The sequence below is a fragment of the Saccopteryx leptura genome, chromosome 1, assembly GCF_036850995.1.
Source record: "Saccopteryx leptura isolate mSacLep1 chromosome 1, mSacLep1_pri_phased_curated, whole genome shotgun sequence".
Classification (NCBI taxonomy): Eukaryota; Metazoa; Chordata; class Mammalia; order Chiroptera; family Emballonuridae; genus Saccopteryx; species Saccopteryx leptura.
The window spans coordinates 341,219,640-341,246,438 of NC_089503.1; the positions used below are offsets into that span (position 1 = coordinate 341,219,640).

At 40.2% G+C, this 26,799-nt stretch overlaps 2 protein-coding genes across 3 annotated transcripts in view; both read right to left on the bottom strand.

Moving 5' to 3' along the window:
• CYB5R4 (cytochrome b5 reductase 4) overlaps positions 1–17,721 on the bottom strand; it is a 95,629-nt gene extending 77,908 nt beyond the window's left edge. Inside the window, exons 1-2 of one of the 2 annotated variants that reach the window (XM_066358934.1) lie at positions 17,423–17,721; positions 5,856–6,009 (exon numbers count right to left, since the gene is read on the bottom strand). In XM_066358934.1, the coding sequence (XP_066215031.1) occupies positions 5,856–5,982 (127 nt within the window). In that variant the 5' untranslated portion in view covers positions 5,983–6,009; positions 17,423–17,721. Of the gene's footprint in view, positions 1–5,855; positions 6,010–10,968; positions 11,169–17,422 lie in introns of those variants that run through there. The other variant, XM_066358933.1, reaches the window with a different exon arrangement.
• RIPPLY2 (ripply transcriptional repressor 2) lies at positions 13,370–18,083 on the bottom strand. The gene is made up of 4 exons (XM_066358935.1): positions 17,974–18,083; positions 17,715–17,793; positions 17,322–17,386; positions 13,370–13,557 (listed from the first exon to the last, which is right to left on the bottom strand). Exons 1-4 carry the CDS (start codon positions 18,081–18,083, stop codon positions 13,410–13,412), a joined length of 402 nt encoding a protein of 133 aa, XP_066215032.1. The 3' UTR covers positions 13,370–13,409.
• Between the last annotated feature and the right edge of the window lie 8,716 nt (positions 18,084–26,799).

Below are 26,799 nucleotides of genomic sequence, written 5' to 3' on the forward strand. Positions count from 1 at the left end.
ATTTCATGCTTGAACAAAGCTTACCTAACATAGGTGTTTTCTCCAACAAAAAGCACAAAATATGAAAAACATGGCACCATATAGACTGCAAGGAAGAAATCTGTTTACAGTATGAAGGCTGAAACAAGAGAGCAGAACATTGCCTTGTTAGATCTCAGCTAGAAACAGATGACATAAATTTTTCACTGTACTGTGCATGTCTGTGAATGACTATGAAAGCACTGTGAGCTATGAATTTTGGGGTTACAAACAAATTTTAGTAAGTAGGCAAATTTAAAAATTTGGACTCCATTAATAATTAGGGTCGACTGTATTATTCACTTACACTACCATCAGCACTTGCGGCACACTGGCAATTATGACTTAAATACAATGAGGGCAGGCCCTGGCAGGGTAGCTCAGTTCGGGTTGTCCCTATATACCAGAGTTGTGGTTTCATTCCCAGTCCAGGAATATACAAGAGGCAACCAATGAATGCACAACTAAGTGGAACAACAAGCCAATGGTTTTCCCTCTCTCTCTCCCCTCCCCACTCTTTCTAAAAATCAAACAACAAAAAGATATTTTTTAAAAATGCAATGACTGGCCTTGAGGGCTGTGTAAGAGTAGGAGGGAGGCCTGTGGTGATCCAGCTTGAGGGTGGGGAGTCACAGATGAACCAAAAAATAGTAATAATAATTAAAAAAAAAAAAAACTTACCCTATTAACAAGTCAATTTTAAAAAGGTTTCCTGTAAGTGAACCCAGAAATTTAGGAAACCAATATAAAAGGGCTACAAATTACTTCTTAGAATCAATTTCTGATTTTTAAAATATGAAACACAAAAAATATCCATTCAAAGTCACTTTTTCCGGGGTTGCAAGCAGACCTCTTCAGTTTACATGACAATCAGCATTAAGAGAAATCAAAGCATGTTCATTTCTAAATTATAATCCCATTTGGAGAACTTGATCCACTAAATTTTTAAAAGCAGAGCCACTAGCCTGACCAGGCGGTGGTGCAGTAGACAGAGCATCGGCCTAGGATGCAGAGTACCCAGGTTCGAAACTCCGAGGTCTTTGCATGGGCTCATCCGGCTTGAGCGTGGCTCACCTTTAGTTCTTAAGAGAGGGATAAAAAGCAATAAGGGAGAAAACCACAAAAGCATGACTTAATGGTAAATTCAACAAGTTTTTTAAAAAGTACTATTTTCCCCACCAATTCCCTCATTGTTCCAATTAACTCCCACTGCATTAAAGGATTACACTCTACAGAAAATGGTGAGAATTAAGTGAACAAATTAGGAACTCCATATTAACTGCCTTAGAGAATACCTACAGTTTACACTTTATACATTTCAGTCTGCTGCCAGTCAAGTACTCTTTTTACACCATCTCTTTTAGAAACATGACCTGACTCAGCACACCTGAACATCAAGCAGAAATACTCCTATATACCCCAAAAAAGAAAACAGTCCATAAAATACAGTGTGTCCGTCAAGTCATGGTGCACTTTTGACCGGTCACAGGAAAGCAACAAAAGATGGTAGAAATGTGAAATCTGCACCAAATAAAACTCTCCCAGTTTCATACCTATTTAGTGCAGTTCGATGTGGGCTCACGCACAGATTTTTTAGGGCTCCTTAGGTAGCTATCCCGTATAGCCTCTACAGACTCGTCACTGACTGATGGCCTACCAGAATGGGGTTTCTCCACCAAACTGCCGGTTTCTTTCAACTGCTTATCCCACTGAGTAATGTTATTCCTATGTGGTGGTGCTTCATTATAAATGCGCCAATATTCACATTGCACTTTGGTCACGGATTCGAATTGAGCGAGCCACAGAACACACTGAACTTTCCTCTGTACCGTCCACATCTCGACTGGCATGGCCATGGGCTGCTCCACTGTATACACGGTGTTATGTCATCATCTGCACATGTGCACATGCTGCCACATCATCCTACAGAAACTGGGAGGGTTTTCCTTTTATTTGGTGCAGATTTCACATTTCTAGAGTCTTTTGTTGCTTTCCTGTGACCGGTCAAAAGTGCACCATGACTTTACAGACACACTGTATTAACCCAAACCAAAATGTGTATTTTCTAAGATTTCTGTTAAAAAAACTTTTTTTTTTTTTACTATTTATTGACTAATTTTAGAGAAACAGAGAGGGGGAGGGGGGGAAGAGAGAGAGAGAGAGAGAGAGAGAAGGAAGAATTCATATTTATTTCACTTAGTCAAGTGCATTCGTTGGATGCTTCCTGTAGGTGTCCTCACCAGGAATAGAACCGCAACCTTCGTATTTCCAAATGACACTCTAACCAAGTTAACTGGTCAAAACCTAAGATTTCTTGGAGAGACTAATTGTGTCTCCCACAACCCAGTCAGCTCAATTTTGATCTGATCTAAAAATGAGGCAGTTGTTAAATGTTAAATTGTTAAAGTTAATGAAGAATTTAATATTTAAAAAGAAAATGATACCATGATACTATGCTTCTCTGTTCTACAGCTTTGACTAAAACTTGGATCCAAATATTATCTCTGACCCACAAAGATAAATTTGGCATACATTCCCCCTTTAAGAAGGTATCATTAATATTTTAAATTAGACTAAGTCAATTACATTTAGTCATGTGCTTTCATTTAGGATAGTGTCAGAAATTAATAGTAATCAATTTGTCTCACATTCATCCTAACTTTCCACTTCCTTTGTCAACATCTTGGTTCACCTAAGTCACCTGAACTTCTGTAACAAGCTAAATGTCTTCCTAGTGCCATTTCAATACCACACCCGCCACCTGACTGATCTTTCCAAGGTGCACACTGATCCCACTGTATCCTCCCATAACTCACACTGCCATCTAAATTAAGAACACATTCTTTAGCCTGGCTTTCAAGGCCTTCCACAATCTGACCTAACTAACATACCTTTCTAGTCTTCTTTCTTACAATGCTCCAACAGCTAAGCTATTGTAAGCTCTAGCATATACCTCAAACTTTTCTGTGTCTGTACCCTTGTTCAGACCTTTCCCTCTACTTGGATGTACCTCCTCCTCTTTCCTGTTGAAATCCTGCCCACCACTTCAATGCTTTTCACCGCCAAAAAGCGTCTCTGATTTTCCTAACCCACAAGTGTCCCTCCCTTCAATCTGATGTCCCTCTCTTTACAGCCCTCTTGTGGCCCTTCACTCAGACTTGTCTAACAGTCATTTACCCTCTATTACTAGAGTTGAAATTACAAATGCAGAGCCTATATTGAATAAGTGTTTCTGAATAAAGTAAAAAACAAATTTGTCCAAAAGGTAAAACAAACAAACAAAAAACCATATCCTATTTCTGCAGAGGGAGAAAAGCCTTGTTATTAATAAAGTAAAACAAACTCTCCAATAGAAACTTGTAAAAAATATATACTTAAATGAGCACCTTGACCAGCAGGGGTGCCAAGCATTTTAGTCAGTATAGGAGATGTGTAACTGGGAGCAGTGTGTATTACTTCTCAAACATAGCAAGCTGGTCCCTGATCTCCATCAATACATCAAATGAGTAATAAAGTATGACTATTATAATAGTGCATCATGTATCTGGTATCACTAGGATATAAGGGGCTCATTTAAGTGAGTTTTCTGGAGAAGTGGCTTCCTACTGAAGAAACAGAGCTTAGACCCGCTGACAGCCTGTGCCAGCTGAGAGATGCTCCTGGGAACTGACCCCCACTTTACCCAGTCTAGCAGAAAATAGGGCAGAGTGGGGAGGTCATTCTGTACCTGTTACTTGCACCGGTAAACAGGCAGGCAGCATGGAGGAAAGGGAAGGAGGGTATTAAAAACCCTATAAAATGACAAAAGGAATGTTTTGCATGGCAGAATCCTCGTTCCAAGTTGTTGGTACTATCCCTGGCTGCATTTCCCTGAGAAACTTAGGGGAGTTAAGCAGCTGTTCTTCTGTCTTGGAATAACTGTATCACCTGCTGAAAGAGTCCGTCCTCTTTGCCACTGAAAAAATTTTATACTCTATTTCTGTTATCAGTGGAACCTTGTACCCCAAAATTCATATATTGAAGTACTAACCACCAGCACTATACAACATATTATTTGGATACAGGATCATTGCAAATGTAACCAGATGAGGTCATACTGGAGTAGGGTAAACCCCTGAAGGAATAAGACTGGTGTTCTTACAAGAGACAATTTACATGCAAATACACAAGGAGAATGCCATGTGAAGTATGAAGGCAGAGATCGAGGTGATGCTTCTATAAGCCAGGAAACTCCAAAGACTGGCAGCAGACTACCAGAAGCTAGGCAACAGGCGTGGAACAGCTTTTCCCTCACAGCCCTCCAAAGTAACCAACCCTGCCTGCACCTTGACCGCAGACTTTTAGCTTTCAGAACCGTGAGACAATAAATTTCTGTTGTTTAAGCCACCCAGTCTATAGTCTTTTGTTTGGGCATCTCAAGCAAACCAATTGTGTCTTTGTATTTATCATATCACCAATTTACTGTGAAAACCACATACCTCTTTAAGAAACCAAACTTCTTAAAAATGATCAGTGTTGCATTCAATCAACAAACACACAATGATGTCTTCTATGTGCCAGGCACCAAGGACAGAGGAGCAGTAAAAGTGACATGGTCCTTACCTTCATACAGATTAGTGTAATTAGGACAACTGACAACAAAGCTAAATTACACTATGAAAATATTGTAATTGTCATAACAGCAATAAATGACACTTTCAAAAGAGAAGAATGGACATATTTAACACTGTCTGAATGACCCAAGGGGAAAGCTACGGAGGCCCACTGGACAGTTTTGTGCCCTTTTATTGTTTTGCTCCCAGTTAGATGCCAGGTTGTTGGATATCACAGGTCTGCTTTTAATCAGCTACCCTCTTAATTCTCTGCTCACTTTCTCCAACCCATCCATTTCTAGTTTGGAGCTTTTAATTTGCTATGGGCTAGAAAACTCAGGTAATTGATATTGCTAAGAAACATACATTATATAGTAAAGATGGCTACAAGTGAGACCTGAAGATTTGGGTTTAATGTGGGCTTTCTGGTTTACTGTAGATTCTGAGAGATATTTTTCTGACAGAATTCTGTTATAAGACACTAAGGTGGAACATTATTCTATATAAACTAGGTGTTACAGAACAATTTTACTACTTTGGTATTTAACTGCCTGACAAACATTTGTTTCTTTCAAAGGGAATATAATGTGCCTACTATGTAAACAGTTACAGAAGAAATACTGTTCAAATTTGGAATTATAAGCCCTGGCCGGTTGGCTCAGCGGTAGAGCGTCGGCCTAGCGTGCGGAGGACCCGGGTTTGATTCCCGGCCAGGGCACACAGGAGAAGCGCGCATTTGTTTCTCCACCCCTCCGCCGCGCTTTCCTCTCTGTCTCTCTCTTCCCCTCCCGCAGCCAAGGCTCCATTGGAGCAAAGATGGCCCGGGCGCTGGGGATGGCTCTGTGGCCTCTGCCTCAGGCGCTAGAGTGGCTCTGGTCGCAACATGGCGACACCCAGGATGGGCAGAGCATCGCCCCCTGGTGGGCAGAGCGTCGCCCCTGGTGGGCGTGCCGGGTGGATCCCGGTCGGGCGCATGCGGGAGTCTGTCTGACTGTCTCTCCGTTTCCAGCTTCAGAAAAATGAAAAAAAAAAAAAAAAAAAAAAAATTGGAATTATACACTTTATTGCCCAGCATAAGGCACATTCTTATTACTTAACTGTGAATGATATCACCAAATAACAGGAAGCATTACGACAAGGATATCACCAAATAACAGGAAGCATTACGACATATCACCAAGTAACAAGAAGCACAACAGGAAGGACCAGCCAAAATATTTGCACTACTTCATAAATACTACCGACCTCTTATGCATATCCAACAATCATCTTTTTTGTCGTGTTTTTTAAGCTCTTCTTCAGTTACTTCAATTAATCTGCCTTTTAATCCCGTTAGGTCCTTCCCACTTTTGGTCAGTCGAATCCAATCCATAAGACTTCTGCCCTGTTTTAGAGGTACCTGAAAAAAAAAAAGAGAAATCAAAGAATTAAATGTGGCTTCTTGGCCTGACCAGGCAGTGGCACAGTAGATAGAGCATAGGCCTGGGACACAGAGGACACAGGTTCAAAACCCCAAAGTCTTCAGCTTGAACGCCAGCTCACTAGTTTGAGCTTCAGGTTGCCAGCTTGAGCATGGGATCACAGACATGAACCCATGGTCGCTGGCTTGAGCCCAAGGTCACTGGCTTGAGCAAGTGGTCACTGGCTTGGCTGGAGCCCCCAAGGAACATATGAGAAAAACAATCAATGAACAACTAAGGTGATGCAACTATGAGTTGATGCTTCTCATCTCTTTCCCTTCCTGTCTGTCCATCCTGTCTGTCTGTCTGTCTGTCTCTCTCTTGCTTAAAAATAAAAGTCTCGCTTCTTTGAGTTAGCTGCTTGTACTTCCCCTCCTGCTGTTTGTCTTCCCGATACATTACTCTTATTCCCCTTCCAGAGAATAAGGAAACACAAATCTATTAATTTTAAAAATATTCTTTACAGCTTTAAGAGGTTATCTGTGGACAAGTCCTGCCGGGGGTGAGGACGATGGAGACACAAAGACCCGACTACGGGGACCAGGTTCAGTGACGCAGATCCAATTTATTCAAGAAGTAAGCTAACTTATATACACAGGTTCAGCCTATAGGGTGTTACAGCATGTCTTTCATAGCCAATGGCTGAAAAGATCAGGGAGCTGTGTGGTTGGCACTAAGTCATTTCCTTATTGTGAGTGAGCTCCCTTCCTGGGTGTGCCTAGGAGGGTTGCGGGAGCTGGAATATCCTCACAGCATTGCATCAGCCACAGCTGCTAGGAATGTGCTCTGCGTTCCACCCACATTTCTCAAAATCATTTTTTTACAACTACAATTATAAATAGAAAATTTTATAAAATACCTGGACTATGAGGTAGGGCTCAGAAATTGTTTAACATAGTAATAACAAGAATAGTATTAACCTAGAGTCAGAAAATAACTTTTGGTCTTGGTTGTCATTAATATGTCATAGTCGCTTACCAATTTGGACCAAAATATCTTTGTCTTAAAAATCAAGATATTTGACAGAATCTCTTTAGCCAGAAAACTGGCTAAAGCTGATTTTCTGGATCGTCAATACAGACAGAACATTGCAAATCACTAGGTAGAAACTAATTTTCTAAGAATCCACTGAGAAACAAAGGTTATCAAATAATGAAAAAAAATAAAACTAACATCTAGGGTAGAGGCTGGTAAAATGGGCCATGCCTGTTTCTGCATAACCCTTGAACCCAGAATGGTTTTCACACACAGTGGTGGTGGTGATGAAAAGACTGAATCTTTACGTGGCCCTCAAAGCCTATCATTTATCTGGCCCTTTGCAGAAAAGTTTGCTTACCCTTGCCCAGAGGATTTAATAACAGGATGTTTGGTTTCTGTGTGTGTGTGTGTGTGTGTGTGTGTTTTCCCAAAATATGTTTTTAAGACTTTTATTTATTTATTTATTTATTTTAGACAATTAAATTTAACAGGGTGACATTGGTCAACCAGAGTACAAAGATTTACAGAAAACATCTCCACATCATTTGGACAGTTGATTATGCTGTATACCCATCACCCAAAGTCAAATTATCCTGTCACCCTACATTTGTTTTTCTTTATGCCCTTCCCTCTCCCCGTCCTCCCTTCCCCTCCCCCTGGAAACCACTGCACTCATCTCTGTCCATGAGTCTCAATTTTATGTCCTGTCTACATTTTCAAGAGTTTTAGATGAGAGCTATTTATTAATATTTTAACCAGTTAAGACAATCTAGTAGAAATTTTCAAGACATCCCTATGGGATAGGACTGCTGTCTAAACTTGTATAAATAGCTTGTAAGATAGGACCTGAGGACTGCTTAATGTAAAAGCAAGCCCATTCAAGGAAGTTCATTGTCACAGACTGAATGTTATGTCCCTTCCAAATCCACATGTTGAAATCCTAATCCCTAAAATGATGGTAATCAGGAAGTGGGGCCTTTGGTAGGTGATTTGGTCCTAAAAACAGTCTTCATGAATAGAATTAACGTCCTTATAAAAGAGGCCTGAGAGAAATCCCTTATCCCTTCCAGTCTTTTGAGTATCAAGAAAAAGTCAGCTATGAATCAGGAATCAGGCACAGAATTGGTCATTGGCCGGTGCAACTTCCCAGCCTGCAGAACTATGAGAAACAAATTTCTGTTGTTATCAGCCACCTACCTAGCTTATGGTATTTTGTCATAGCAGCCTGAACTAAGACATTTATATATAGTACCTCACTTTCCTGAATCACACCTATTTTAGACATTTACTCACCCCCAAAATAATCAAGCTAACAGGTGTATGGAGTCTTTTTAATTTTATAGTCCTTCCTAAAAATCTACATGATCTCATTCTTACCATCACTAAAACATTCTTGATTTCTTGGTCCTAATAAACAAAGTAAAGTGCGAGAATATGATCTTTCCCATTCCAAACCAAAATCACATCTTGTCTCTGTGGATTTCATAATCCATATAGTAGTTAAAAGTATGTAATCTTTTGAAAATGAAAACCTAATCATGGGCCCTTCTCTCCTTCAGTGGTTCCTCACATTACCCTACAATAACGTCTCTAAATTCCCTACAGTGGTTTATCAGGCCCTTCAGAATCTGGTCATAGTTTACCCCACTATCTCCATGTTTTAACTTTTGTGTCTTCCCATTTATATGCTTTAGCTAAATAGGAACAAATTCCTTGATTGCTATGAAACACTTGCTCCATGCGGATTCCCCCACCCCCCTCCCCAGAACCCACTCCCCCACACCTTACCCCCAACCCCAGCAGACATTATTTCCTCCAGAAGCCTTCCTTCTCTGACCCCAGCTCCTTCAAAGTCATAACACGCTATTACCGTATCTATGGCATTTATAACAGCCTGTTTACTAGTCCTTGCAGTCTGTTAGACTAAACTCCTCAAAAACAGAGACCACATCTCTAGAATAAGGTAGGTTCTCAATAAGTATTTATTTACTAGTGTTAGTAGAAATAATAGCAGCTATCAGATATTGAGTGCACAGTTTAGCCAGGCACTGTGCCAAGGGTTTTACACAACAATCCATGATATTTAAATAAAAAATGAGAGGTATTTAGTTATATTTAGTGAGTGCTTTCCATATATCAAGACTGTGCTAAGAAAATTATCTCATTTAATCCTATAAACAATCCTATAAAACGGGTATTGTTATTTCCATTTACACCTGAAGAAATTGAGAGCAAAACAGTTATATGTGAGAGCTGGAAAAAGATTATGGTCATTCTCATTCAAATTTCTGTGCTTTTTAACAATTATGATATACAACCTCCCCAACTAGGTTCTATTTCTCAGTCTACCCATTTCATACAATCCTGACTCAGCTCTAACATGTTCAAGATTAGCTTGTTTCACAAAGGGAAAACAAAAAACAAAACAAAACAAAACAAAAGCCTTAGTTTCCCTTTGAATTGCACAATAATCTTATTTTGTTCTCTTTTTAGACCGAACGACTCACCTTTGCCATCACCACCTGTGAGCCTTTTGTCTTTGCCTCTAAATTTTCTCCTTTAAATGGATGCTGAGAACATCAGTGGTAGTTTTCATGGAGAAGGGCAGAAACTCATATTCTAATTCATAGATACTTTCCTAGGAAAGTTATACTATTCAGCCAAACATTTAGCTTAAGGAGAGAAACAGGTCAAATATCAAGGAGCAGGGGACAAATGATTAGATGTCTATATGATATATGGTGCAATAAATAAAATGTCACTGCATATCACATCAAGCCTGTAAGATCTAGGGCAACAACATTCCTTACCAGTTTCCTCTTCCGTGAAATGAAGATAACAAATACACCCACTTCATAGGATCATTGTAAAGATTAAGTAAGTAATACATGTATAGCGTTGAGAACACTTAGAACATACACAGCCATCGGTAAGCACTGAATTATTATAGTTGGGTTTACAGACTTCTGAAAAGCTAATGAAAGCTACAGATCCCTGAACCCCTAATTCTGGTCTAGAGTCAAACTCCAGATCTAAGTGGAAAGAAAAAAAAAGTCAGTGAAGGTCCCAAAAGATGTAAGCCGTAAGAGTCCTCAAATGACAAAGGAGTGTTCCACGCATGTATAAGTCTTAAAAACAAAACATGATGTGGTTACAGAATGAGGAACCATCAGATAACAGGAGCAAACAATACATGTTGCAATGAACAAGGGAGACAATTTTATTAAGTTTTGCAAATGTAAATAAAATACATTTGTATTCCACCTGTTGCTAACTGAAACTATGTTCAAGAAAAACTTAAAGAGTGTATTAGCTTCAACGTCAGCAGTAGAAAAGGCAGTGACAAAACCCTGAGGTAGCTGAGGAAGAAAGAAAGGAAGTATGACTTGGAGAAGTCAGTAAACCTAACGCAGGTTTGTCGACATTAGATCTTCATTCTCAGATCTCGCGTAATTCGGGGGGTCCCCACCCTTGGAGGGATGGTCACTGTCGCCACTGCCCAACTTTGCCCTTCTGGAGGGAACCCACATCCCTCAGAAGTCCTACGGAAAGTGATGAACAAAAGATTTAAAAGGAGGGTAGGCTGAGGGAAGGAAGCTGACAGTACCTATAATCCAGCGACACAGTGTCTGGCCCTATCATTTACATCTGAATTTAGTTAGCGGGCAAAGACAGGCGGAAGGGAACTGACAGACAGGGGACAAGGCTCTGGGAAAGAAGAGCGACTAGCAAGTGAGAGGGAGGTTAGGAGAGTTCTAGGACTTGGGGACGGCAGGGAATCAGAAACAGTCGACTGCTAGGGCAGGAGAGACCGAAGGTTAGAGAGAAGAGGAGGTGGGAGAGGGAGGGGAGAATGGACTATGTGGAAACCCGAAACGCCGGCGGGACGCAAGCGCTGAGCCAGACCGTCATCCGCTTACCTTGCTACGCCCCCCCGAGGCGACGCGCTGCTGCGAGCTGGGGGCAGGAAAAGACTGAGAAGGAACGTTCAGCATCCTGGACCCCTGGCCCGGGCCCTGGCCGGGGTCCGCTGCCGAACGGGATAGATCACTGGACCCCCTTTGAGCTTCACCTCCGGCTCCGGCGCCGAGGCCGGGCAGAGGCCAAGCCCCCGAGCCACTTCCGGGGTCACGAGGGGTGAAGCGCGCTATGACGCAACACGTCGAGCCCGCGGAGGGCGGGGACTAAGGGACGAACGGAGTGACGGCTGGGGGATTGGAGGCGGAACCAGGGGAAAGGACGCATGCTCCCTAGTTCTTCACTCTGAACTTCAGCACCGCAAGGAAGTGACAGCAATTCCGCGGAAATATTCAAGAGAGTGAAGCTGTTCTTAGCCTTGGTGCTGACCGAATCAATAAAATAAATTCTTGTAGAGTCCTGTCGACCCACAAGTGTCCGTCTATTGTTAAGGACTATTGTTACACAATGTAAAATATGGAATAAAATAATACTATTAGAGAATTTTGATTTCTCTGAAACTCTTTCCTCTAAGGCAGCAGACTGTACTTGAAAGAAAATTTAAAAGCCAAGGTGTCAAATGCAAACAGCCAATCTGTGGGCTGAAGAGAAAACTTCATCTTTAAGGACCCTCGCTAATAACTGACACTGAGCCAACGATGTTAGTTAAGTTTTCTCCATTCACCTGCTCACAAGTTCTTCCTCCTCATATACCTTCCAGTCTTCAGTGAAAAACACTGATGCAGCCCACCCCCAACTGCAGTATTTAAGTCAGATAGGATGCCATCTCTGCACTTGAATGGCCTTATGCAAGGTATTTTAGTATCTCAAAGCCTCATTTCCCATCTGTATAATGAATTTAGGTTTTAGTAAAGATTAAATAAGATATTATATGTAAATTATATAGTACAGTAGTAGACATTTAATACATGGCAGTGATTCTTCATATTATTCCAACATATCAATGAGAAGCACAATTATTGTGCAGGTAAACAGCAATCCCTAATGCTCAAGGTCCAGATTCGGAACCTGGTGAGTTTTTCCTTGGGAAATACACACATCCTGAAAATAGAATGTAGTGAAGGGAGAAAGTTTTTAAAAGAAATATAGCTCTAAATAACTCTCCCCAACCTCATTCCATTACTAAATTTTCCTGAGTCTGAAACAGGGTTTAAATATGCCTGATTTCAATGGCCTTGGTGTCAAAGTGCCTATAAATTAATGTCTGTAGTATCTTTTCAATTAGGAGGAAAAGTATGGAAATATAAGTAGCAATTCAAGTAAGAGGCATTTCTTAGCTAGGTAACCATCTTTGACCTTCACCTCTACCCATTGTTATTCTAGAATACTATAGCAACAGTCTTTATTTGCAATTAAAATGCTTATTTTGAAAAAAAAATGTATTTGAGTTAAAGAACTTCATTACCATCATTTACTATGTTCCTTTACCTTGCAAAGTGTCTCTGTTTTCTCTCCCATTAGAAGAGTAGGTACTCTTCTATAAATCTACTTTAAAAAACTAATACTGAGAATTTCCTATTTCACTCCCCATAAGAAAAATTTTACACAAGAGTATCAGGAGCAGGGAACCAGAACAAAGAAAGGTGATGTTGCTGGAGAATGTTGCATATCTGCCAAATTTTCTAGCTACTCCTTTTACAGAAAGTGGAAAGAATACTATCAAATCTGGCCTTTTGGCTGCTCTTTTTTATACTCCATTTAAGTCAAGTCCATTTAAACATTTTGTATTAATTCTGAGGATTCCTCAATAGACTGCCATAAGGAGTGAACATCCATGCTATTTCACTACTTGATTTAAGGACAGCTGATAAGTATTAAAGAGAGAATTATTTGACTCATCATTCATTAAAAATGCCTAAAATTTAATAGCCCTAACACTAATTACCATTCCTAATTAGAGGCAATGATTTAAAGTACTTTACACCATCTGCTAGCAAATACATGATAATAATGTGTGATTGGTAACATAAGGTGATTTTCTTTATTATCTATGAATACTCATCTGTAACCACCATATCCAATAGAAATCAATAGGAAATAGCAGATGTTACAAGATTCAGTTTGAAAATATATATGCAAAGTTATAACTGAATATTTGCAAAATTATACTAAAGATATATTTGTAATTTAATGAAAAGATCAAAATTATCTTTTGTAAACTCCAAATGTTTACAATACAATCAAGACTTTCCTAAATGGCACCTATTTTTAAATTCCAGCATTGACTAAGTGTAGGGATAAAATAAAAGCCCAACTACCATAGTACTTACAAAATATTCATTTTATTAATAATTTATATACAAATAAATAAAGGATTATGATACATTTGCATGCTAAATTTAAATCCTACTAATTTTAATGTCATCAAAAGTAACTAATCAGATTAATTTTCACAGTTCAATTCCTCAATTTCATCTTCACTATCCGAATCTTCATAAAATGAAATTGTGGCCTGAATTGGAAAATTTTTCAGAAGAGCTTCTGCTTCTTGATATAAGTAATCATAACACTTTGATTTTGGCCAAAAGAGTCTGAAAAAAGCAGACAACATAATACACTTTATCTTTTTCATATTTAGAATCCTTATACTCACGAAGTGTTCAAATTTCAAGAGCTCCATGTACTTAATAATTGACTTATGCATTTAGATACAGTCTTAAGGTACAGTTTTAAAATGCTATTATCACAGGTTTCATAGCAGTCTACTTGCCAAAGTATCAGTAACTGGTTGATTATTTTAAATCTTTATCCAAGCTGTAAATTGAGTCAAACAAATTCACACTAAATCTTGTGTAAGCCTACAATCAATATTTAGCTTACTCCGGGCATTACAGATGTACTTATTTATTTTATTTTATTTTTTTAGTGAGAGGAGGGGAGGCAGAGACAGATTCCTGCATGCGCCTGGACTGGGATCCACCCCGCAATCCCACTAGAGGGCGATGCTCTGCCTATTTGGGGCCCTTGCTCCGTTGCAGTCTGAGCCTTTTTTTTTTTTTTTTTTTTTAGCACCTGAGGTGGAGACCATGGAGCCATCTTCAGTGTCCAGGGCCAACTCGCTCTAATGGAGCACTGGCAGCAGGAGGGGAGAAGGAAAAAGAGAGAAGCGAGAGGGGAAGAGGAGAGAAGCAGGTGAGCACTTCGCCTGTGTGCCCCGGCTGGGAATTGAACCCTGGACATCCACATGCTGAGCTGATGCTCTACCACTGAGCCAACTGGCCAGGGCCAATATATTTATTCTTAAAAAAAAAACACAGAAGGCTTGTCTTCCAATTTCTTAATTTCTTAGGGAAAAAAAGTGAGTCCTATACTACATTAAAAATTCTGATGATAGCCAATTTCACCAAAACAACAAAATACTGTGCTTTTACACAAAGGCAGAAATCACCTAGCATGTTGCTTAAAATTTACACTTTTAACTCTCAATTACAGATTTAGCCAATATAAGTTTAGAATAGTATAAAAAGCAATATTTTTTAAAGTTTGCCTGTGCACTCACAACTTGAAATACAGAAAGGCTACTCTTAGCCCAGTCTTGATCCCATTTCCCTCCCTGTTCTGTATCCAATTAAATTTGGGGACATCATATTGAGGAATTGAGAATGATGCTGCTTTCATACAAATAATTTGCATGTAAACATGTTTACCTCAGTATTTCAACTATTTGAAAAATATTAAACTTGCTATCTGATCTTCTATTATTTTTCACCCATGGAAAAGAAAAGAGGAGAGTTAAGACTGAATCATCAACTGCAGTGTAGACACTTCAGTGTGAGTAGCTCCATGCACTTATATAACAGATTGATTCTAATAAAGAGATGGTACATTGTGTACTCCATTTTAAAAGGCAAAATAAAGGCAATATAACTTATAGCTTTTTTATCAAAGTGGTAGAAAATAGTTTATAATTTTGGGAAATTTCAAATTAGTAACCATCAATAACTATTTTAGTGCTTTCTGTGCCTGACATAATTCATTATTCAAAGATGAATAAATCATGGCCTTACCCACTCAAGAAGCTGACATGAGTAAAAAGAATCAGAAACATACAACACTACCTGAGAGAAATTAAGAAAAGTAAAATGAACTTAACAGAAGTACAAACATAATGCTGCAGTAATTCAGAAAAGGAATGAATTGCTTATATAGGAAACAACTGATCTTTTCACGTGTTACTGGAACTGCCAAACCCAAAGAATCTTGTTTGTTATCATATTCTACCCAGAATTTCTCACTGACCATTTTTCTTCCAGGGACTCTATGTTCTTGAATTCCATGTTCTGACAAATTCTCTTCTGTCTCTTCTTTGGGGTTTCTTTCTCTGTATACAGGTTAGATGTTGACCTTCCCCACAGTTTTATCACAAGTGATCATCTCTCCTCTCTGACTTCCAGGGATGACCCAACCCACTGGCATGATTTCCCTAACTGTTCATTACCAAAAGCTCCCAAGTCTGCATTTCCACTTAAAAACTTGATGATGAGCCTCTGATTTATATATTCAGCTCTCTAATGGGCATTGTTATTTGGATGCCCCATTGACACATTAAATAACATAAATGGAAAACTGAACTCAGTATCTTACTCTCGTAATTTCCAGTCTGTTAGTACATCATTCAACCTGGTGATCAATCACAAACTTGGGAACCATTCTGTCTTTTTACCTCTTCTTCACCTACCTTATCCAATACATTATAAACCTAATCTGTTTTGTCACCTAAGTATTCCCCCAATTCATCCAGCCATCCCCACTTCCAATGCCTAAGAATGGCTCCTTATCGGCTCTGGCCAGTGGATAGAGTGTAGGCCCAGCATATGGACATCCTGGGTTCGATTCCCGGCCAGGGCACACAAAAGAAGTGACCAACTGCTTCTCTTTCCCTTTCTCTCTCCTCTTTCTCTCTTCCCTCTTGCAACCACTGGCTCCATTGGTTCAAGTGTTGCCCCCTGTGCTGAGGATAGCTCAGTTCAGTTGAGCATCGGCTCCAGATGGATTGCCTGGACTGGGTACATGTGAGGAGTCTATCTCCCCTCTTCTCATGTATAAAAAAAAAAAAGAAGAAGAAGAAGAAGGCTCCTTATCACTGTTGCTTGAACAACTGCAATAACTTCTAGTTTCACTTTTGGTGTTCTAATAATGACTACATACCATTTCCTTAGTGATTTTCTTAAATATAGATCTGATCACACCACTCTTCAGGTAAAATCCTTTGTGTAGTCCCCAACACTATCTACAGGATCAGAACGAAACTATGTACCAAGGTGTATAAGATCTGGTCTCTGGGTTCGATGCTGGACCAACCACAGCTTCATATATGATGCTCCCAGAGGAGCCATGCTGTTCCTGACCCTGTTATTTCTTTTCTTGTGCTATTTCTTCTGCAACTGCCTGCCCCACCTACCATCCATTTGGCTAACTTCAAGACCATAAACTATAATACACATTTTCCTGACCCCTCTGTACTCTCTCTGACAAAGTTAAGCACTTCATGCCCTAAAGTGGAAAACTGACCAAACTGAACTCTATTACACCTCCTACAGAGCTGTGATTATTTTTTACCTGTGTCCTTCACTAGTGCTAGCACATAGATCAATCAACATACTATTTATAAACACATACACATTTTATAAACATCATACAGCTGTTCACCTAACAACTCTCTGAAGCAAACTGCAAAATTAACCTTTTACCTGAATAAAAACTGAGAATCCTACAGAAAGACTGGCTGCCCGTGACTACAACAGGAAACTAGCTCCTCACTGTTATGCCAAACAACTTGTGACCCCTTTATGATTCTTAGTAAACTTGAGAATTGTCATCATCACAGTTACATTTTCTCTTACATGGCAAGCTCAATTTGCTCTATTTGTTATAAAACTGCAGCTGTGAACACCAATCTTCCTTCTGATTTGCAAGAAAATAATACACACACTGTCTGATGTGAAGTCAATTTCATTCGGATCCCTTGGCATTAAAAAAAAAACCGTTTGGCAGGCACAAGACGTCAACGTTCAACTTGTACAGTATTACTCACTTTCCCTCGTTATGCTATCTATATTCCTTAAGTTTTTACTGAGTGCAGTGATGAAGAGTTCCTCTAGGTGAGAGCGTGAGCTACTCCATTTTTCAGTTCAATGAATAAAGGACCTCTGGGACTGGGAAGATAAAGTAACCTTGAAAATAGAATTTCCAACAGAAAAATTGCAGGCCTAGCTGCTAAGCTGGGCTGTGTGATGTCCCAGGGTTTTCCCTGGGCTGGAGGAGAGGGAGATCTTAGGTTTGGCCTGTCACTCACCTTACGGGGTGCCTGTATCCGGAAAGCTTTCCAGGGCTTTCGGTCATTCCGGGGCCATTGGGCATCTGGGGACGTAAGGAGATTAATCAGTTATCACTCACCTTTTTCTAGAAAACTGGAAACGTGCGCGACCAAGCGTTCCTCGCGCCCGCCGGGAATGTGACGCCAGGACTGTCCTCAGCCTCGTTCTCGGTCCGATCCTTGTGTCGTAATTGCTCCGCAGGACACACTCGCCTCGTCAGCACCGGCAGAGCCGCTAGTAGGACCACCGGCAGGCGCGACCTTAAGCGAGGGGCAGGCCTGGCGCGTGCCTCCTTCGCGCCCCGCGTTCCCAGCCCTGGTGAACCATCCGCGTCCCACGAAGCCGCAGCCAGCCACGCGCGGCTCACTCACCCCCTCTGCGGTGTGGTGCGGGGCTTCCTCCTCCTGCTGGCTTCCGGTGTCAACCCACGGTCTCCAGAAGCCTCGGGATCTGCGAAGTGGGGAGCAAAGGAGCGCAGAGGAGATGTAAGCCCAGACCCGGCAGAAACGGTCGCAGCCGAGCGTGGGCTCCGGGGCATGTGGGGGGCGGAGTGCGGATCGGAGGAGCTGGGGAATTGCAGGAGGGAGGTGTGGGGTTGGGGCGGCGCAGGGCGGTGCTGAGACGCGGTACCCGGAGTCCGCGCCCCCGCGCCGCGTCGGGCGGTCGGGGGCAGCGGGCAGCAGGCGGCGGCAGCGTGCACACTCGCCGGCTCCACTCTCCGAGCGCTCGGCGGTCTCCATGGCGCAGCGCGGCTCTGCAGACTGTCGCTGCCAGCTCGCGGGAAAACCTGCCCCTTTCACAAACCATGCCCGAGCTCGGAGTTTATATAGAGTTTCGCTCCCTCTCCGCCCCCCTCTGCCCGGCTAGCCGCATAAACAAAAAGGCTGCGCGTGAAGTCGCACCGGACTGACCCCGGTGTGAGCGCGTGCAGCTCCCAAATGGCCTGGGAAGGGGTTTGTCGAGCGAGTGTTAATCGCTCTTCACCCATGACTGCGGGGGAAAAACAACATTCGCCCGAGCAGCTAATTTCCAAGTGAAAAGGTTAGGAGGGAATAAAATTAAGCGATTCTACACGTTTTGTGTATTTCTGCAGAAAGGCCAAGTGGCTGGTAATTCCCTGACTCTCCCAAGTCTCACAGCTTTTTGGCCTTTGGCAAATGAAACTGGTTCTGCACCCCTTATTCTAAAATATGGGATGCTGAATAAATTTAAAGGAAAGGCCTTAACTCCTCTTTCTGGCACAATGCAAGATGGGTGAATGAATGGACTTCTTATGAAAAGACTATCCAGGTTTTAAACAAATAAATTAACAGTCTAGGTTCATACATCTTCCTATTATTATTTGAAAATAATAGAAAAAATATCAGAATAGATGAACTGTAAAACTTTGAACGTTCCGGCCAAGAGAGCCAGGGACTGGAGTCGTAATTTATTACATTATCCTCTCATAATATAATATAATTTCCCCCCAACATCTTAGCCGCCTGAAGATACATCTTTAGTTTCATCTATACAATTCTGTCACTACTTGGCATTTTGTCACTCAGTGATAATTAGAAAATTATTCTGTGGGGGTGGAGCATGTATAGAATGATAATGAAATCTTGAAGTTATATGGAACAAGTTAGTCAACTTCTCTGTGCCCTGTTTCTCTTGTTTAAATTACCTCTCACTTACTACAGAGGTACATTAAAAATTATAAAAAACGTGTTATGGTTTAAAGCAGGGGTCGGGAAACTTTTTGGCTGAGAGAGCCATAAACGCCACATATTTTAAAATGTAATTCCGTGAGAGCCATGCAACGACCCGTGTACTTTACGCATTATCCAATAAAAATTTGGTGTTGTCCCATAGGACAGCTGTGATTGGCTCCAGCCACCCGCAACCATGAACATGAGCGGTAGGAAATGAACAGATTGTAATACATGAGAATCTTTTATATTTTTAATGTTATTATTTTTTTCTATTAAAGATTTGTCTGCGTGCCAGATGCAGCCATCAAAAGAGCCACATCTGGCTCGCGAGCCATAGGTTCCCGACCCCTGCTTTAAAGGAAAGATAATATATCAATGCCATAGTTTTAAAATGTTTTAAATAATAGAGCTGACTTCCTCTTAAAAGTTGTAGTTAAAATTCTAAAAACCTTGAATGTAAAGTATATAGTGTCTCTGCCACTCATTCAGTTACTATATATAGGAAAAGAATCCATTGAATTAATAATACCTAATGGGCCTATTAGTATCTACCCATCAGGTAGGGAGATATGGTTTACTTCTTATAATAAAACCAGTAACAATAGGTACTTAATTGTGTCTCAATGCCCTAAACAGCAATTTTCAAACTTTTTCATCTCATGGCATACATAGCATAGTTACTAAAATTTTGTGTCACTCCAAATATATATATATTTCTTGCTGATCTGACAAAAATAGGTACAATTTTAATTCATTCACACCAGATGACTATTGTGTGGCTGTTGTCATTTTTTTTTCTTTGATAATCTAAGGGAAAAGAAGTCAGTTCCTAAGACTAAATAGTCAAGTATTGCATGTTTTCAAATTACAGTGCACTGGTTGAAAATCACTGCCCTAGAATTATTGTTAGGCTAAATAAAACAAAATGTATAGAATGCTTGCTACAGTGCCTAACACATAGTAAGCTCTCAACAAATTTTAATATATTTTTCAAGAAAGTATTTAACAAATGTTGAGCTATCTGATCAAATGGCCTGTTGTTTCAGTTCTGTAAGCATTTTTTGAACTACCTATAATATGCCAAGTAGTGTGTTTTCCAGATAGAACAGTGAAAAAGATAGTTCCCCTATCTGTAAAAGGATTACTATCTATAGCCATCACAATGAATACATAGCAAAGGTTTTTTGCTTTGTTTTGTTTTTAGTGAGAGAAGGGGAGGCAGAGAGACTCCTGCATGTGCCCCAACCAGCATCCATCCAGCAAAGCCCACTAGGGGACTTGTCCCATCCGGGGCCCTTGCTCTGTTGCAATGGAGCCATTTTTTAGCACCTTAAGTGGAGGCCATGGAGCCATTGTCAATGCCCAGGGCCAACTTGCTCCAATTGAGCCATGGCTACAAGAGGTGAGAAGAACAGAGAAAGACAGAGGCGAGAGAGGGAAGGGTGGAGAAGCAGATGGACACTTCTCTTGCCCTGACCTGGAATTGAACCCAGGACTCCCACATACCAGGCCGATGCTCAACCCCTGAGCCAATTGCTCAGGGCTGCAAAGGTTTTTTTAAGGTGCCATATTCAGTAACAAAAGCACATTTTACTCAGAGAAATGGCACATTAGATATGTCTTCTGTTTGGGACAACCACTAAAGCCTTCTTAGAGTAAATAAGACCTATCTAGTCATTTCTCAAAAGGTCAGTCAAGAAATAGTAGTAGCCCTGGCCGGTTGGCTCAGCGGTAGAGCATCGGCCTGTGCGGGGGGGACCCGGGTTCGATTCCCGGCCAGGGCACATAGGAGAAGCGCCCATTTGCTTCTCCACCCTTCCCCCTCTCCTTCCTCTCTGTCTCTCTCTCTCTTCCCCTCCGCAGCTAGGCTCCATTGGAGCAAAGATGGCCCGGGCGCTGGGGATGGCTCCTTGGCCTCTGCCCCAGGCGCTAGAGTGGCTCTGGTCGTGGCAGAGTGACCCCCCGGAGGGGCAGAGCGTCGCCCCTGGTGGGCGTGCCGGGTGGATCCCGGTCGGGCGCATGCGGGAGTCTGACTGTCTCTCCCCATTTCCAGCTTCAGAAAGATACAAAAAAAAAAAATAGTAGTAGTAGTAGTAGTAGTAGTAGTGTGCAGGAGTGGGAGGAAAAGGAACAGTGCTTCTAGGATTAGGTACTGCTGGAGCAAAGATGTGGCTGAGGAGAAAGAGAGGACTTGGATTATTAACATTGTGGATAGAGCACGAGAATTCTCATGCTTTCATATTACACAGTGTTTTTACAGATATTATACTTTAAAAAGATATTAGCTTGTAAGAACATGTAATAAATAACTTCAAAATGCAATGGGTATTTAATTGTAAAGTGTGCCTTTAACACTTATTAAATTGTTTTTTTGTACTCAGTAGAAACTTATCTGGCCACTGGGTAAAGCTAGCAATAAAACTACTAGTGCTCAGTGTATTAAGAGCCTAGTGTGTCGTGACAAAGCATTTCAGCTTTATTCTGTAAGTGCTGGTGAAAGATTTTTATTTATTTATTTATTTATTTATTTATTTATTACAGAGACAGAGAGTGAGTCAGAGAGAGAGGGATAGACAGAGACAGACAGACAGGAACTGAGAGAGATGAGAAGCATCAATCATTAGTTTTTCATTGCGCGTTGCAACACCTTAGTTGTTCATTGATTGCTTTCTCACATGTGCCTTGACTGCGGGCCTTCAGCGGACCGAGCAACCCCTTGCTGGAGCCAGTGACCTTGGGTCCAAGCTGGTGAGCCTTGCTCAAACCAGATGAGCCCGCACTCAAGCTGGTGACCTCGGGGTCTCGAACCTGGGTCCTTCTGCATCCCAGTCCGACGCTCTATCCACTGCGCCACCGCCTGGTCAGGCTGGTGAAAGATTTTAAGCAGGAGAGTGGAATGGTCAAAGTTGGCATTTTATGAAAATCATTGGCAGCCATGTGGAAGATGCATTTAGGGGAGACTGATAATAGAGACAAGGAGATCATTTACAATGTCCCTGCAGTAGTAGTTCAGGCAAGAAATAATGAGATGTATATTAAAGATATACGGTACATGAAAGGATATATTTGAGGGATGTTTAAGGAATAAAATCTACAGAACTAGCCAAATCTTAAAATATAGATGGACATGAAAGTAGAGACTAAATATGCTCCCAGATTTTCTAGCCTGGCGATGTGGGTAGAGATGGTGATGACAGGAAGACAAGGAAAATATGGAATTATAGGAGGAATGGCAGGTCAGATGCTTTGATGTCTTATCTATCAATACAGTGCAGGCAAAGAATTAATGAATTTGGTTTTGGATCTTTGATCAGTCAGGTCAGGATGGACTATAGGGCAATAATAAATAACTCCAAAATGTCACAGGCTTACCTTAATAGAGGTTTATTTCTTACTCAGGCTGGTTGGGGGATATCTGCTTCACATCACCTTCACATGAGGATACAAGCTGATAGAGCCTCTTTCCTCTGTAATGTTGGCACTTGTCATCACAGGAGGAAAAGAATAAAATTATGTGTTTGCCAGTTTTTAAAGGCTTCTGTTTAGAAGTGACATACATCATCTCCAGTGTGTTTCCCTGGCTAAAACAAAGCATATGGCACAGCTAATTTCAAAGAAGCAGGCCTACAATTTCACCCTGTATCCTGAAAGAAGAGAAACAGAATTACATAGACAGCATTATAACTGAACCATAGTCTGCCCTTCTGGCTACCAAATATTCAGTTAACTTCCTTCTTGCGTGTAAAATACAGTCACCACAAAGAAAGGAACCCAGAAGTTACCTAATAGATTTTAGAAAGCTTAGTAACACGTACATGGAGAAGCCACCCAGAGGACAACTAGAGCTATGAGATCTGGAGTTCTTAGAGAGTTTGGGACTAAAGATTTACATGTGGGAATCATAATAGAAGAGGTAGTAACTAAAACCAAAGGAATTGATTGGCTTTCCAGGTAAATTTTGTAGCTTGAAAACGGGACCAATATTTGATTGCAATGTTTGATTTTAAACTGAGAGGATATGCAAAAAAATAATTAAAATAAGATCTCGCTGAAAATGAATGGTGAAGGTAGTAGAAGGTGTATTTGTGAAGCAGGTGTGCTAGACACATGGGGTGAAAGAATTCCAACAAAGAAGGAAAGATCCAAGACATTAAGTGCCACCAACAGGTCAAAAAGCTAAAGGTATGTGTTAATTTAGCAATTAAGGGATTTAAATGACTTTAAAACATCTTGAGTGTAGAGGGATAGAAGCTTTTTTACAGTAAGTTGAGCTGTAAAGTGAAGTGATAAAAACAATGAGATGAAGCTACCCTTTTGAGAGGAAAAAGACAGGAGAAGGGAAATACTGGGTCGGTAGAGGGGTTTTCTTTTTAGGATGCAAGAGAGGGTAAGATGATGAGAGGAGGCAGAAGAACAGAAACTTCCAGAGAGAAGGAGCTAGATGATGGCTTATGGTCCCCTAGGAGGAAGGAAGAAATGAGGTTAGTAGCCCTGAAGAAGATAATCTCAAAGTCAGGAAGTGTACATATAAATGTGATATATAAATGATAACACAAGTGATGCATTCTCCATCGGAGAACACTGGAGAAACAAGTTTAATCAAGGTGACTAGATCTGGTGAGGACTAGATAATGATATGTGTAATGTGATAATAAGAAATAAGTCTGAGAGAACATTAACTGTCTTAAAATTGTGAAAAAAAATCCATTATTAGAAGGAAAAGGAGCATCAGTAGGTATATGTCAAGATTAACCAAATTTAGATAAACAGAAATATAAATATGGGTTATCAGAGATGGAAAAACCCAAAGTTTCCACTTATAAATTCTATTTATGTCACCTATTTTTACAGCTATAGAGACTGATCTTCAGTGAGGACAGGTCAGTGTAACTTATTTATGCTACCTTTTAAATGTATTTCACAATTCTATATACATACCACTAATGCATTTAAATTATGTGCTTTTAAAAACTGAGTTATAATTGACATGACATTATATTAGTTTCATGAGTACAACATAATGATTTGATATTTGTATATATTGCAAAATGATGATCACAGTAAGTGGTTAACATCCCTCAGCACACATAGTTACAAATTCCTATTTCTTGTGATAACTTCTGAAACTTATTATCTTAGCAACTTTCAAATATGCATTATAATATTATTAACCATAGGCACCAGACTGTACCTTATATCCCCACAACTTATTTTATAACTGAAAGTCTGTACCTTTTGACCACCTTCAGCTGTTTCACTCACCCTCAACCATGCTTCCCTCTGGCAACCACTAATCTGTTCTCTATATGAGTTTGCTGTTTTTGTTTTTGTTTTAGATTCCACATGTAACTGAGATCATACAGTTTTTGTCTTTGTCTGAGTTATTTCATTTAGCATAATGCCCTCAAGGCCTATCCATGTTGTCATAATTGGTAGGATTTCCTTCTTTTTATGGTTGAAATATTCCATTGTGTGTGTGTGTGTGTATCACATCTTCTTTATCTATGGATAGTGTCCACTGATGGACACTTAGGTTGCTTCCATGTCTTGGCTATCATAAATAATACTGCAGTGAACATAGGAGTGCCAATATCTTTTCAATATCCTTTTTTCATTTTCTTTAAGTAAATACCCAGAAGTGTAATTGCTGGGTCATATGGTAGTTTTATTTTTTGTGGAACCTCAATACTATATTCTATAGTGGTTGTACCAATGAACATCTCCAACAACAGTGCCAGCTGTTCCCTTTTTCCCACCTCCTCACTAACCTCTGCTATTTCTTGTCTTTTTTACTATAGCCATTCTATCACCTTAAGGTAATATCTCATTGTAGTTTAGATATGCATTTCCCTAATAATTAGAGATATTGAGCTACTTCTCAGGTACCTTTTGACCATCTATATGTCCTCTTTGGAATAAATGTCCATTCAGATTCTTTGCCCACTTTTTAATCCCATTGTTTGTTTTCTTGCTCTTTAGTTGTATTTGTTCTTTCTATATTTTGGTTATTAACCCCTTATGAGATCCATGATTTTCAAATACAGTCTTCCCATTTGGTAGGTTGCCTTTATATTTTTTTGGTTTCCTTGGCTGTGCAGAAGCTTTTAGTTTTGTATAGTCCAGATTTTTTATTTTTGTTTTTTCCACCTTTGCTTTTGGTATCAAATACAAAAAATATCACCAGACCACAATCAAGGAGCTTACCACCTGCATTTCCTTCCAGTATTTTTATGGTTTCAGGTCTTATATTAAAGTTTTTAATCCATATTGAGTTTATTTTTGTCTATGGTGTAAGATAGTGGTCCAGTTTCATTCTTTTGCATATATCTGTCCAACACCATTTATTGAACAGACTGTCCTTTCTTCATTGTATATTCTTGCCTCTTTTGTCATGAATCAATTTGCCATATATACATGGGTTTATTTCTGGTCTTTCTCTTTTGTTCCATTGATCTATGTGTCTGTTTTTATGCCAAAGCTATACTGTTTTAGTTACTTTATATTTGTAAAATAGGTTGAAATCAGAAAACATGAGGTTTCCAGCTCCTTTCTCAAGATTATTTTGGCTATTCAGGGTCCTTTGTGATTCCTTACAAATTTTAGGATTTTGTTTTTCTATTTATATGAAAATTGCCATTGGAATTTTGCTAAGATTGCCTTAAATCTGCAGTTTGCTGTGGATAGTATGAACATTTTAACAATATTAATTCTCCCAATCCATGAGCACAGAATAGCTTTACATTTATCTGTCTTCAATTTATTTAACCAATGTCTTATAGTTTTCAGTATATAGGTCTCTCACATCCTTCATTAAATGTATTCCTAGGTATGTTATTCTTCTTGATGCAATATAAATGGAATTATTTTTTTAATTTCTCTTTCAGATAGTTTGCTATTAGTGTATAGGAATGCAAATGATGTTTTATATTGATTTTATATATTGAAACTTTACTGAATTTATTAGTTCTAACAGTTTTTTGGTGGAGTCTTTAGAGCTTTTTATTGTAATATCATGTTATCTGCAAATAGAAAGTTTTATTTCTTCCTTTCCAATCTGTATGCCTTTATTTCTTTTTCTTGCCTGATAGGTCTGTTTAGGCCTTTCAATACTTTGTTGAATAAAAGTGGTAAGAGTGGGTATTCTTGTGTTGTTCCTGATCTTAGAGTAAAAAAATAAGGTTTTCACTAAGTGTGATGTTAGCCTTTATTATGTTGAAGTATGTTCCCTCTATGCACACTTTGTTGAGAGTTTTGTTTTTTTTTTAATTTAATTTAATTTTTTTTCCGAAGCTGGAAACGGGGAGGCAGTCAGACAGACTCCCGCATGCGCCCGACCGGGATCTACCCGGCACGCCCACCAGAGGGCGATGCTCTGCCCATCTGGGGCATCGCTCTGCCACAATCAGAGCCATTCCAGCGCCTGAGGCAGAGGCCACAGAGCCATCCTCAGAGCCCGGGGCCAACTTTGCTCCAATGGAGCCTTGGCTGCGGGAGGGGAAGAGAGAGACAGAAAGGAAGGAGAGGGGGAGGGGTGGAGAAGCAGATGGGCACTTCTCCTGTGTGCCCTGGTCGGGAATCGAACCTGGGACTCCTGCACGCCAGGCCGACGCTTTACCACTGAGCCAACCAGCCAGGGCCTGTTGAGAGGTTTGTTTTTTTTTTTTATCATAAATGGATGTTGAATTTTGTTGGATGCTTTTTCAGCATTTCTTGAAATGATCATATGACTTTTTATTCTTCATTTTGTTAATGATAGGTTACA